Source organism: Rhineura floridana, chromosome 16 (assembly GCF_030035675.1).
Source record: "Rhineura floridana isolate rRhiFlo1 chromosome 16, rRhiFlo1.hap2, whole genome shotgun sequence".
In the NCBI taxonomy this organism is placed as follows: Eukaryota; Metazoa; Chordata; class Lepidosauria; order Squamata; family Rhineuridae; genus Rhineura; species Rhineura floridana.
Window position 1 is genome coordinate 7,748,510 of NC_084495.1, and position 14,984 is coordinate 7,763,493.

The 14,984-nt window shown below is 43.1% G+C and overlaps 1 protein-coding gene across 4 annotated transcripts in view; it reads right to left on the reverse strand.

Moving 5' to 3' along the window:
* LOC133371178 (ubiquitin carboxyl-terminal hydrolase 12-like) overlaps positions 1-14,984 on the reverse strand; it is a 77,445-nt gene that overhangs the window by 44,132 nt on the left and 18,329 nt on the right. For all 4 annotated transcript variants that reach the window (XM_061598323.1, XM_061598324.1, XM_061598322.1 and 1 more), the window contains one exon: positions 2,438-2,518. In XM_061598323.1, the coding sequence (XP_061454307.1) occupies positions 2,438-2,518 (81 nt within the window). The remainder of the gene's footprint in view (positions 1-2,437; positions 2,519-14,984) is intronic.

The window sequence follows — 14,984 nt, forward strand, 5'->3', positions numbered from 1 at the left end:
ATCCGTCCTCCTGGTAGACAGCATACCTGGCGAGTCCACGGATCTTCTCGGCATACTTGGGTTTCGATCCCACGCAGTAGGGAGTCTCCCAATACTAGTACTCTTCTCTTCTTGTTGTGGGGCGTGGTTTCATTGTCCCTGCTTGATTGAGCTTCAGCCGCTTGCTCAAGCTTCAGCTGCTTGCTCGTTGTTGCACAGGGTCTCCTGTCATTCTTCCTCCACAGGTTGCTCTCCAGTCTCCTCCTCGGGTGGTTGAAAGCGGTTCCATAGTTCCACTGGTGAAGGGTGTCTTCTAGCTCTTCTGCTCCTAACTGTCACCCTTTCCCATGGAGTTTCCTCCACTTCGTTGCTCCTCTCCAAAGCAGCCTCCTCTTCTGCTACCACATGCTGTTGCTCTTCCACCTCCACCTCTCTTTGCTGCTCTTGTTCCAGCGTTCTGTCTAAGAACTCTTCATCTTCTCTTATAGTCCTCAGTGTGGCCATCTGCCGTTCCAGGCCTCTCACCTTTTCTTCCAACAGTGCCACGAGCTTGCACTTGTTGCACGTGTACGCCATGTTGTTCTCAGGCAAGAAAACAAACATGGCACACCCCTTGCAGGTCACAACCACTGGAGTATCCTTCCTGTTCATACTCTCTTCTACCTTTTGTTTCTTTCTAACTACTTGTTTTGGAGTGCCCTGTGCTTTGTCCTGTCCTACTTCAGGGTAAACTTGAGAGTCCCACTAGTAGGCAGTGTGCTGTACAAGGAGAATTAGTAATTTGTTTGTTGTTGTTTTTATGGGCCTCCCCAAGGCTGTCCCATTAGGGCAAAGAGGACGCTGCCCCACCTACCTCAGTGAGCCCCACTCTGCCCTGCCTTTTTTCTTACAACCAGGGCAGGGAGCGGCCATAGCTGTCAATTTCCTTTTCCTTGGTCTCAGTTTTGTCCTTGTAGAACTCAGCAGGGAGCAGAAGGACAAAGTTAAAATTAGCTGGCTCTTCCTCCCATTAGCCCTGGCTCCACTGATGGCTGTCCTCCCTGACTTCCGCCCTACCAGGCCCACTAAGCACCAGGCACCACTGTGTATAGGCTTGTACTCAAACAGAAAGAGGTTCATCACACATCTAGGCCCTAAGCTGACAGAGAGCACTTTTTCCCAGATGTACGTCCCTGCGCCTTCAGATTGGCAACCGAGCTCTGCTTCACGGCCCATAGCACTATGAGAAGAGAAGCGAGAGAGGGAGAATTAAAACTCTCTTGATGCTGGTGGCCATGCTGTGGAACACACAACACTAAAAGAGATATGCTAGGATTCATCTGTTTATTTGTTATGATCCTAGGGTTTAAAACAGTCTTATTTAGAAAGCTTTTGAAAAGAAAACAGTCTGAAAGTTTAATCCTAGGACTGACAAACTGAAGGTTTGAGATCTTGATTTATAGTTTTATAAGATGTTAGTTTAATGTTAATGCTTAAGAATACAACATAATGACAACATTGTTTGTCTTTGTCACTTTTTTGACTGAAGAGTCTCAAACATTTTAGAACTCATTAAAAACGTTAAGAAAATCTTTGTTTTCAGCGGACAATATGGATCCTGAGAGAAGTAACATTTTTATTTATCCAAGCTGCCACGGCCCAGCTCATTGCTGCATTATGACTTTCATTGCTGTAGATTTTATCGATATTTGAACTTCTTTACTATTCTTGTACACTGCCTTGCGATACCATATGAAAGGTGATGTGAAAATTAGTAAATAAAAATTAAGAAAACTTCCACTTTGCTTGGCAAATAGGGAGGAGAGACTGCACAAGCCTTCCCAATTTGCAAAAGGCAATAACATATTGTAAGCAGGGAAAATATGATTAGTGTAAAAGCGACTACATTGTCAGCAGCCTCTATGAGCAAAACCTAATGGACAAGGAAAGCCCCCCAGTCTTCTAAGAAGAGATCTGTCAGCACCTTAGAGATTATTACTCCCAAGCTTAATGACGTAGCTACTTAAATGTCCAGCAGCTGAAAAACTGGGATTTTTCTTTTAAACCTTGCATGAATTCAGGGCTCTGTTGTTACATTGCTCATGCCAGCAGAATGCTCTTGTGAACAAGGCTCTTATTTGCTTTGCTCAAGCTAGTTACCCAACTATTGCTGGAACAGAATCTCCACCCTAGTGTATCTCTGAAAATTTTAAGTAGCTAAACATTTGCTGAAATTGGAAAGCAACGGATGTTTAAAAATCAACTCTTTTTAGTTTGCTTTTTTTTAAGCTCATCAAATATAGATTAAAAAATAGAGCTTGCACATCACAGGATGTTAATTTAAGGAACTCAGTTTTGTGTCAGGAGCATCATCCACAGACAGAAGGCTCAGGAATGAATCCTTTTCATTTCAGAATCCAAAAGACTGAAGGGAATATCAAATACAAACCCACACCCAGAGAACAGAAGAGCCACTCACGTTGACCAAGCCAAAGTAATGTTCATTCACAGGAAACTGTTCCGGACCAATCTCTTTCTCCAAAGCAGAGGCATTGGCTCCCTGGAAAAAAAAGACAAAATTATGGCTTATAAACAAGGAGTAAAAGGAGTAAAAAAAAGTCTACATCTATTGCACGTCTAAGCAACGATAAGTTATTAACTAACATACACACAAAAAACATCCTGTTGTTACAATGCACCTCCCAGGGATCTCTCAAAGAGGAGGTGATCTTGTCAATGCCTTTTAGCTTTGCAAATGCTGCAAGCCACTGATGCTCCTAGACCATTCACTGGACCCCAATTAAAATGCCCTTAAGATCTGCTGAAGAGGGCAGGTATATTGAACAACAGCTGTGAAGCCAAAGCAACGTGTACTTATACGTTAATATCCCATATTACCTCCAAGGAGTAAAAGACAGCAGCAAAAGACAGCATACATGCATCTCTCCCACGGTTATCATCACAATAACCCCGTGAGGCAGGTTAGGATGGCAAACAGTGACTGGCTTAAGGTCACCCAGTGTGGTTCATGGCTCAGTGAGGATTTGAACCTGGGTCTCTTGACCCTAGTCCAACATGGACTTTGATCAGCAGGGGCACTATTTCCTGAAGGGTATCGAAACATTAGACAGGTTTGTTGTAGCAAAAATCCTGCTAATGCAAGACCTTGCCATTACCTCTGTATTGTCCAGCTTAACAGAACTGGCTGCAAACCAGTTGAGACAAAGGGAAGAACATAGGATGCTGCTCAATATCTAATCGGACCATCTAGCTCAGTACTATCTACACAAAGCTTCCCCAGCCTAGCGCCCTCCAGATGCGTTGGCTTACAATCCCCACCACTCCTGACATCCCCAAGGGATGTTTCACAAATTACATTTCAAAGATCCTGTGTCCTTCTAGCCAGGGTTCCCAAATGCATGTACATGGTGTCTTTAAAAGGTGTGTGTACGTTGTCCGCTGCTGCAGGAAACACTGCTTGCTGTATAAGATGTACAGGTGGCTTGGCTGTGGCTCCCTTGAGTTCAGTGACAATCCAGAGTTGGCCAGCATATAAAATCATGTTGTGTAATCAAACAGAAGCAATACAGGTAAGACTGTGAAAAAAGAAATATTCCTGTTGGAGAGGAACACACATCTACGAACCAGGAAACATGTCCCTTGAGTAATCTCTTGAAATCAAACTATGTGAGAAATTGGATCACCCAGAGTAGGCTACCTGTGAAGACATAGGCAGCCACTGCTATGATATTGTCCTCTGGGTGTCTGTTAGTTGCCAGGTTCAACTTTCTATTAGCATCCCATTTATAGTTCAAACAGCTTTTTAAAATATTAAATTTATATTTAAAAGAATATAAAGCACCCAAACCCAGCAATTACCCTCCCTTAAAAATCCCACTACTATATAAAAGTATTTCCATGCCTGAGGCACTAAAATTATAATTAAATCAGTATATTTAGTATGTAAAAAAAATAAACTGATGTAAGTGAAAAGTCCAAACTCAGAGGAAGGCAATGGTAAACCACCTCTGAATACCTCTTACCACGAAAACCCTATGAACACAGTATCTAAAATGCAACACGAGATAGTGCTGGAAGATGAGACCCTCAGGTCAGAAGGCACTCACCGAGCTACTGGGGAAGAACAAAGGACAAGTACGAGTAGCGCTGTGACTAATGACACAGCTGGGTCAAAGCCAAAAGGAAGCCCAGAGGCTGATGCGCACAGAAGTGAAAGGAGAGCCCGGAGTTGTACGATGCACACAATAAGAACATGGAATGAATTGTCAAGCAAGAAATGGAACGTATCAACATTACAATACTTGACGTGAGTGAATTAAAACAGATGGGAATGGGACATTTTCAATCAGGCAACTACAAAATATTTTATGCAGAAAATGAGAAATTAAGAAGAAATGGGGTTGCTTTAATAGTGAGAAGTGATGTAGCAAAAGCAATTAGGAGCTACCATGCAAGGTCTGAGCGAGTGATATCAATGAGGTTAAACAGGAAACCTATTAACATAACCATCATCCAAGTGTATGCTCCAACGGCAAATGGAGAAGAGGAATTGGAGAGATTTTACGAAGAATTACAGGAGGAAAATGATCACACACCAAAACAAGATGTGCTAATATTCATGGGAGACTGGAATGCGAAAGTAGGCAACAGAGAAGAACTAGGAATTGTGGGGAAATGGGGCTTAGGAGTCAGAAATGAAGCAGGAGAAAACCTATTGAATTCTGTGAAGCCAATAATTTGTTTCTTGTGAACACATTTTTTAAGGAAGGAAAGAGAAACAGGCTCTGGGGCTGAGTAGATTTATTATAAGCTCGACACATTTTGGAATTATCCTTCAGGAGCTACAAACATTAAAACAAACTAAAATCAATAACAGAGACAACACCGTGGTCTGAGACAAAACCAAAATACTTTTAAAGACCACATTCCACATAATTCACTTTGCATACATTTTAAAATGTTGTCATTATGTTGTATTCTTAAGCATTAACATTAAACTAACATCTTATAAAACTATGCTGTGCAGCTCAAACAAAGCGAATTCTTGTGTTAGCCAGCTACAACATAAAACTCTCTCACCCTCCCCCCCAAAAGAAGATAATGCCCTATACTGACCAGTGGAGATCTGTTTTCTTTATTCTATCCAGGCAATTCAAATTCTTTGTCCAGCTCCACACTAAACACAAACCACAAACCAAACTCAAATGCTGCTGGTGTATATAGTGAATATATGGATCAGCTCAGCTGCTCAATCACTGCACTTACAAATTTGACTGATCCAGCTGATACTTCCAGTGACTGACTGACATGTTCAGTGGTTACAGTAAAAAAGGTAAAGGTGTCCCCGCACTTATAGTGCAAGTCGTTTCCGACTCTTAGGGTGATGTCTTGCGACGTTTACTAGGCAGACCGTATATATGGGGTGGGATTGCCAGTTCCTTCCCCGGCCTTTTTTTACCCCCCAGCATATGCCGGGTACTCATTTTACCGACCACGGATGGATGGAAGGCTGAGTGGACCTCAACCCCTTCTACCAGATATTCGACTTCCTCCTTCTGTTGGAATCGAACTCCGGCCGTGAGCAGAGCTTTGGCTGCATTACCGCCGCTTACCAAATTTCATATAGGACCCTTGTTTTAGATTTTATTTAAACTCAGAGAAATCCAAATCCTCATTCAACCCCAAAGGTACCAGACTTTTCAAGGAGATAATCCAGGATAGCTCTCTCCTGCTGAGTAGTCTGTCATTGCCCACAACTCTTTCAATGGCCCAAAATGTTGTATCATTTGCCTTATGTTGTTTCTCAACAAAATGTCTAACCAATGGAGCACCCATTCTTTGATGTCTTAAATTGCAAAGATGTTCCCCAATTCTGAGTTGTAATGGTTATCTCCTTGAAAAGAACCACGGTGTTGTCTCTATGTTATTGATTTTAGGAATATAGGAATCAAATCAATTATATAATTGGTAGCAGAAGATGGAGAAGTTCCATACTTTCTGCGAAAACAAGACCAGGAGCAGACTGCGGTACAGATCATGAACTGGTTGTATCGAAAATCAGAGTAAAGCTAAAGAAGAACAACAAAGCTATCATAATGCCAAAATAACATCCCAAAAGAATATAAAGATCAAATAAGCAACAGGTTTGAGGTTTTGAACTTAATTGACAGAGAACCAGAAGAACTATGGAGTGAAGTCAGAGACATTATCAGGGAAGAATGCAAAAAGACAACACCTCTAGTTAAAAAGAGAGAAAGACCTCAATGGATGACTGACGAAACTCTTAAAATGGTTAAAGAGAGAAGGAAAGCAAATGCAAAAGGAGATAGAAATACGGTCAGAACCCTAAATGCAACAATACAGCGACTAGTACGTAGGGACAAAGAGAACTATTACAATAGTTATTGTATAGAAACAGAAGAGGACAACAAAAAGGGAAGAACAAGAGCCCTATTCCAAAAGATTAAATAAATGAAAAGGAAATTTAAAGCAAGTGTAGGCATGTTGAATAATCAACAGCGGAACACGCTGACTGACCAACATGAAATAAAAGGAAGATGGAAGCAATACACTGAAGAACTCTACAAAAGAGATGCCAGGATGACAGACTCATTCATGGAGGAACCATATGATGAAGAACTAGACATTCTAGAATGTGAGGTGAAAGCTGCTCTTAAACTACGTTGAAGAACCAAATCACCAGGAACAGATAGCATACTAATAGAGTTGCTACAAGCTACTGAGACTGAATCTGTCCAAATTTTGACTAAAATCTCAAGAAATACGGAAAACTAAATAATGGTCCACAGACTGAAAACATTCAATATACATCCCAATTCCAAAGAAAGGGGATCCCAGGGAATGCTGTAATTATTGAACTACTGCCTTAATATCCCACACAAGTAATGCTCAAGATTCTACAACAACAGCTCTTACCATATATGGAGCGAGAAATGCCAGATGTCCAAGCTGGATTTAGAAAGGGAAGAGGCACCAGAGATCATATCGCAGACATACGTTGGATAATGGAACGGACCAAGGAATTTCAGAAGGAAATCACCCTGTGCTTTATAGATTACAGCAAAGCCTTTGACTGTGTAGATCATGAAAAACTATGGAATGCTTTAAAAGAAATGGGGGTGCCACAGCATGCGATTGTCCTGATGCGCAACCTATACTCTGGACAAGAAGCTACTGTAAGGACAGAATAAGGAGAAACCAACTGGTTCCCCATCGGAAAGGGTGTGAGACAGGGGTGTATTTTATCACCATATTTGTTTAATCTGTACGCAGAACATATAATATGGAAAGTGGGATTGGACCAAGATGGAGGTGTGAAAATCGAAGTGAGAAATATCAATAATTTAAGATATACAGATACCATACTACTAGCAGAAACCAGTAATGATTTAAAACGAATGCTGATGAAAGTTAAACAGGAAACCACAAAAGCAGGACTACAGCTGAACGTCAAAAAGACAAAAGTAATGACAACAGAAGATATAAGTAACTTTAAAGTTGACAATGAGGATTATCAATACCTCGGCACAGTCATTAACCAAAATGGAGGCAAGAGTCAAGGAATCAGAAAACGCTAGGACTGGGGAGGGCAGCTGTGAGAGAACTAGAAAAGGTCCTCAAATGCAAAGATGTATCACTGAACACCAAAGTCAGGATCATTCAGACCGTGGTATTTCCAATCTCTATATATGGATGTGAAAGTTGGACAGTGAAAAAAGCGGATAAGAGAATAATAAACTCATTTGAAATGTGGTGCTGGAGGAGAACTTTGCGGATACCATGGACTGCGAAAAAGACAAATAATTGGGTGTTAGAACAAATTAAACCAGAACTATCATTAGAAGCTAAAATGATGAAACTGAGGTTATCATACTTTGGACACATCATGAGAAGACGTGATTCACTTGAAAAGACAATAAAAAAGGTAAAGGTGTCCCCGCACTTGTAGAGCGAGTCATTTCCGACTCTTAGGGTGACGTCTTGCGACGTTTACTAGGCAGACCGTATATATGGGGTGGGATTGCCAGTTCCGTCCCCGGCCTTTCTTTACCCCCCAGCATATGCCGGATACTTATTTTACCAACCACGGATGGATGGAAGGCTGAGTGGACCTCGTCCCCTTTTACCGGAGATTCGACTTCCTCCTTCCGTCGGAATCGAACTCCGGCCGTGAGCAGAGCTTCGGCTGCGTTACCGCCGCTTACCACTCTGCGACATGGACAATAATGCTGGGAAAAACAGAAGGGAGTACAAAAAGAGGAAGGCCAAACAAGATATGGTCTGATTCCATAAAGGAAGCCAGAGACTTGAACTTACAAGATCTGAACAGGGCGGTTCACGACAGATGCTCTTGGAGGTTGTTGATTCATAGGGTCACCATAAGTCATAGTTGACATGAAGGCAGATAACAACAAAGTGAAAATTTAAAAATATTAAACAGAAAGCTAATAGATACGGATCCAAAAAAAGGACATGTGCACGTAAGAAAGAACTTCACGCACCACTTAAACAATTTGCGTCACAGCTTCCATTGCCAAATAGATGTGTATTGAAAAAATGGCACAGGTTGAGCGGCTTCTTTCTTTAGCAGCAGGAAAAACAGCAAACAAAGGTGTGGGTACAAGCTGTAGCTCTCTCCTACATGCATGTAGCTCTCCTTAGGATCCTATGCTTAGCAATACATTAAAAGTGGCAAAGCTTAATAACTGGAAAACAGTGTTCAAACAATAGTTTGAATATTTGAACAACAATCCAAAGGAGCCAGGTCATGCTTATTCTTGTTTCCAAGGGTCAGGGATGTTGGGGTAGAAGCTCCTAGAAGCTAAGGAGTGGCCTTCTGTGACCTATGTGTGATCAGAGGTACAGAAAGGAACTGTTGGCAAAATTTCTTTGCTGCCTCTATTGCGTCGGCAGAGTGCTGTCCCAGGAGATTGTTCCAAGTGGTCCGAAGCCTGGTCGGTCCAGTTGCTCAGGAACCCATGGAACAGTCTAAAATCTCCTGTGATACTTTTGCTAAACACTTTGCTGATAAAATTGAGCGCCTGAAGAGCATGCTTCCGCTCGCCGTGGAGACAGGAAGTGGGCCAGAGTCGGCCAGTTGCATTCCGGTCTGTTGGGATCGGTTTCAGCCTCTTCTCTCTGAGGAAGTGGGCAAGGTGCTCTGTACTGTGAAGCCAACCACCTGTCTGGTTGATCCTTGCCCTTCATGGCTCATCATGAGCTGTAAAGAGAGACTGGGCGAAGGGATCAAGGTGGTGGTGAATGCATCCTTGCAAGAGGGTGCAGTGCCATCAGCCCTCAAGGAAGCGGTAATAAAGCCCATCTTTAAAAAACCATCCTTGGATCCCCAAGAGTTAAACAACTTTCGCTCAGTTTCTAATTTACCATTCTTGGGCAAGGTGATTGAGAGGGTGGTGGCTGCGCAGTTACAGACACACTTGGAGGAAACGGATTATTTAGATCCATACCAATCGGGTTTTAGGACTGGTCATGGAACGGAAACAGCCTTGGTCGCTCTGGTAGATGATATCAGGAGGGCATTGGATAGGGGTGAATACACCTTCCTTGTCCTCCTGGACCTCTCAGCGGCTTTCAATACCGTTGACCACAGTATCCTTTTAAATCGCCTAGAGGGATTGGGAATAGGAGGCACTGTCTTGCAGTGGTTCTGTTCCTATCTCTCGGAGAGGCAGCAACGGGTGGCATTGGGAGATGAGGTTTCAGACCCTTGGCCTCTTCACTGTGGAGTGCCACAGGGCTCTATCCTCTCTCCCATGCTATTCAACATCTATGTGAAACCGCTGGGAGCAATCATCAGGAGTTTTGGGTTGCAGTGTCATCAGTACGCAGATGACACTCAGCTCTATCTCTCATTTAAGTCCTCACCAGAGTTGGCTGTGAACACCATGTCCAAGTGCCTGAAATCCGTAAGCGGATGGATGGGAGAGAATAGGCTGAAGCTGAACCCCGACAAGACTGAGGTATTACTTGTGGGAGATAAAAGGAAATTAGGAATTACTGATCTGATGCTTGATGGGGTAAGTTTACCCCTGAAGGACCAGGTCCGCAGTCTTGGGGTCATACTTGACTCCCAGCTGTCCATGGAGGCTCAGATTACACCAGTGAGCCGGGCAGCCTGGTATCAACTACATCTGATACGGAGACTGCGACCCTACCTTCCTGTTCATCTGCTCCCTCAGGTGATACATGCCCTGGTCTCCTCTCGCTTAGACTACTGCAATGCACTCTACGTGGGGTTACCCTTGAAAACGGTCCGGAAATTACAGCTGGTACAGAATGCGGCGGCACGCTTGATTACGCATAGCCGTCGCTGGGATCATATTACCCCAGTGTTATTAGATCTTCACTGGTTACCAGTTGTCTACCAGGCCCAATTCAAGGTGTTGGTGTTGACCTTTAAAACCCTATACGGTTTCAGCCCAGTATATCTGAAGGAACGCCTCCAGAATCACCGATTGTGCCGCCTGACGAGATGAGCCTCGCAAGACCTTCTCTCGGTCCCACCGGTGAGAACAGCTAGGCTGGTACGGACCAGAGAGAGGGCATTCTCTATTGTGGCCCCCACCCTCTGGAACTCCCTCCCTTTTGATCTCAGACATGCTCCCTCCTTGTCCAGCTATCGCCGTGCCTTGAAGACCTGGCTGTTCAGGCAGGCCTACAAGATTGGGACAGATTAATTTTATGTTATAATTGAATTAACGGATGGTTTTTTAGCTTAAAATTTGATTATGTTGATATGTATATGTATTGCTTTTATTCTTGTTGTTCGTCGCCTAGAGTGTCCCTAACCCGGACAGATAGGCGGCTGAAAAATAAAATTTATTTATTATTTATTCTACAATTGTCAGGCAGTATGAACCCTCTAGATTGGCCAGGTGTGTTATAAATAGTGGAAGCCTGTCCTTCTCCACTTGCCTAGTAAACATCAGTGGGACCTACTGCCTGGTACACTTCAGGCTCAAGCTCTGCTGGCTCCCAGATCCAGTACTAATTGACCTCAAGTATATACAATCCCCAGGGGTAAATTCTGGAATAATGATTCACCAGTGTCCATGTTGAACTATGAGCTGCCTTTTAAACTCAAGATAGTTTTAAAATGGTGCTTGATAAGAGATTCAGCTGGTTTTAATTGGGTGCCACTAATTTACATTCCCATCCCTCTATTTCTGCCATTCAGGCATGAGCGCCAATGCTTGCGTGTGCAACAAAAATGACGCCACCCAGTACAAAGTTTGGGAATTATTGGTTTAAGGTGGCTCGAACACCATGAGAATCTAAAGAGCGAAGGGCAGATAACAGAGTATGTACCCCAGGCAAGAAAACACCAACTTGGCTCCCTTCCAGATTTTTCGGGGGGAGGGTTAGGGGGACTGCAGAGGGAAAGAAGAATTAGTGAAAATGGCCTTGCTTCCACCAGTGGGACGATCCCATGAGTGGACCAATACTCATGGAATTCAAGCCAGAGTTTATGAAGCTCTGCCTATATGTGGGGACTTTACAAAGAGACAAGCAAGATGACAGGTTTCCGGCTCAAGGAAATTCGTTTTATTATAAACACACAGAGAGATAACAGAGGCAGGGGAGGAAAGTGAAGGGACAGGATTATAGGAAGGGAACACATCCATCTCAGTCACACATACTTGGGTTTCACCTCAGTTCAGCTGCCTGTATGTAGGTTTCATTTCAGTAAATTATGTAGCATCTCAGTCTAGTGACTCGGTCTGACCCGGTAACTGTCACCTGGAAGCAGCTACGACAGCAGAAGAGAGAAGAGGAGGAATGCAGGGCCACCAGCAGCTCTGCTGAAAAGCCAAGCTCTTCCCTGTCAACTGTCACGTGGCAGCAGCCATTTCGTCAGGCTGCAGGCAGAGGATAGGACAGAAGCGAGGCACGGCAGCTCTGTGGTCCCAGGAGAAAGACCAGAAGGTTTTGGCATCTCAACTCCTTGGAAGTTTCAACCCCAGCAGATCATTAGAGGAACTTGTAAATAAGAACTTGTTGAGTTTAATAATTTCCTCCTCCGTCCCAATCCATTTTCCTTTTGTGCCATGTATTTTTAAGATGGTTTGTCTGAGGGTAAGGACTGTCCATTGATATTTTTAGTTATCTTGTAAGCTGCTCTGGGATCCTTTTTTGGCTGAGGAAGAGGACAAGAACTCTTTAAACAAATGAACTCTTTGCAAAACCTTGACTCCCACAAGCCATGGAAAGTGTACCCCAATGTTCACATGCACCATGTGGCTTATTGACTTGACTAGAGGTCATAACAAGAACTTTCAGCATTTGCTAGTATAACTTCTGCTTTTGTTGAGCTGAACAAGAGTCAAAATGCAGGGGCAGATAAAAGAGATGTTGAGGTGAAATAGTGTAAAATAAATGGCAGAAGGGGGAGAAAAAGGACAATCCTCCACAAGGGCCGTGCCACATTCACAACACCCAACTTCATATGGATGGGGGGAAATTCAATCTGCATCTGAAATCTATCGAATTCATACTTCCTGAAACCATACGAGGACCGAAACAACCATCCTTTGAAAGTCACACTTAGCCAAATTTTGCAATGCAGTTCCCCAGCCAACATTTTCAAAAAATGCATATATCATTACTTATTAAGTTTATATCTCATCCTTCCCCCCCAAAGGAGCCCATTAGGGAAAGTGTGCATGGATACATCTGTGAAAATAACATACAAACATGTATTATACAAGGAGAAATTGCTTGCAAATATGTGTACATTACGAAAGGCATACGAAATTGAGTTCACAAGTTGCTGCAGATATGTGGAGAACGGATTGGAAAAATGAGAATCTGAGAGAACAGATCCTTTCATCCCCACCCATGTTCATAGGGGGTGGTTCTAAACTCACCATTCAATACAGCAGAAGGCATTTCTTAGAATCTTAAACAGATCCACCACTGTGGTGTAGTGGTCAGAGTGTTGGACTAGCAACCTGGGAGACCAGAATCCAAATCCCCACTCAGCCACGAAGCTTGCAAGGTGACCTTAGGCCAGTCACTATCTCTCAGCCTAACCTACCTCACAGGGTTGTTGTGAGGTTAAAATTGAGGGAGGAGAAACATGTACTGCACCTTGAGTTCCTTGGACGAAATGTGGGATATAAATATAACAAACAAACGTTCAACTCTTTTGGTGCAAGAAGGATGCAGACAAACTGGAACAGGTTCAGAGGAGGGCAACAAGGATGATCAGGGGACTGGAAACAAAGCCTTATGAGGAGAGACTGAAAGAATTGAGCATGTTTAGTCTGGAGAAGAGAAGACTGAGGGGAGATATGATAGCACTCTTCAAGTACATGAAAGGTTGTCACATAGAGGAGGGCCGGGATCTCTTCTCGATCATCCCAGAGTGCAGGACACGGAATAGTGGGCTCAAGTTGCAGGAAGCCAGATTTCAACTGAACATCAGGAAAAACTTCCTAACTGTTAGAGCCATATGACAATGAAACCAATCACCTAGAGAGGTAGTGGGCTCTCCAAAACTGGAGGCATTCAAGAGACATCTGGACAGCCATCTGTCGGGAATGCTTTGATTTGGATTCCTGCATTGAGCAGGGGGTTGGACTTGATGGCCTTATAGGCCCCTTCCAACTCTACTATTCTATGATTCTATGAACTCTCAGATCTCAAAATTCTCTTTCAGGATTCTGCCTGAACTTAAGCCTGCAATATTTATTTGTTTATTTATTTCATTTGTATACTGCCCCGTAGCTGAAGCTCTCTGAGCGGTTTACGACAATTAAAAGCATTAAAAACAAATATACAAATTTTAAAACACATTTTTTAAAAAGCAATTTAAAATCACATGCTAAAATGCCTGGGGAGAGGAAAGTCTTGACTTGATGCCAAAAAGATAGCAGTGTGGGCTCCGGGCGCACCTCGTCAAACAAATCATTCTATAATTTGGGGACCACCACTGAGAAGGCCCTCAGTATGACAACAGCTCTTTCAGCTAGTCAACAGCAATGAATCCTCCCTGTTTGAAATGCATCCTGAAGACTGTTTCAAAAACCGGCTTTGCCAATGGCTGGTTTTAAGCCAAAAAAATATGCTGGTAGGGATGTAGAAATGGACCTTGAGTGACCATATAAATCCTACATCTTTCCAGGAAGATGCTCTGGCCCTTTTTAAGCTCAAGAGTCATTCCCCATATGCTTTCTGTGTGAATTTAACAAGTGTCTACAGAAAAAGTTGTATTTTCAACCACACTAAATACAGATGGTGTTGATATTTTGAACAAGGCCATTGTTCCTCCAGCAACTAGCATTAAAGCATTGCAGTCATTTTAGAATTTGAGACAATGTACAAGGCCATTGTTCGCCGTATGTGACAGGCACAGCTTTCTTTTTCACTTCAGTTTCAAATGCGTCTGCTTTTTATTTGTGTGTGTTTGTTTAAAGAAGATGCTGTGGCCAAAATGCATTCAATAATATCCAACAGGAGACAAGGAGCAAGGAGAGGCGACTTCGGCAAAGTGATGGTTTCCTGGGGAAATCAGGGAAGCGGTTAGTTAGATGCTTCAGAAAACATGTGAAGGATTACCCTGGCCATAAAACATAATGTACTACAGGGTCTTCTATTAAGAAAAGCATTATTAAGGGCAGGGCCTTTGGGACTAGGAGCCTAGTGGCATCCAGTGCAAATTCCTGCAATGCTTAGTTTTCCCTGAAGTGGCTGACCATTGTCTGGTATGTACCACTTCAGCCTGCAAGAGGGGCAGGATTTTCTGGGAGGAGAGATTCTTTTTCTACAGAGGACTAACTGTATCACAAAAGCCCACCCCTGCAGTCTGAGGTGACCACTCCTTGAGCAGGCCGCTTTTCAGGGCAATGCCTGTCCTAAGCAGGTTACAGTAGTAAAACCTTACACCATCAAAATCATTTGAAGAAATACAAAAAGTACCTCCCTCCAAAAAAAAACACAGTAGGTCAGAAAAACATAATCAA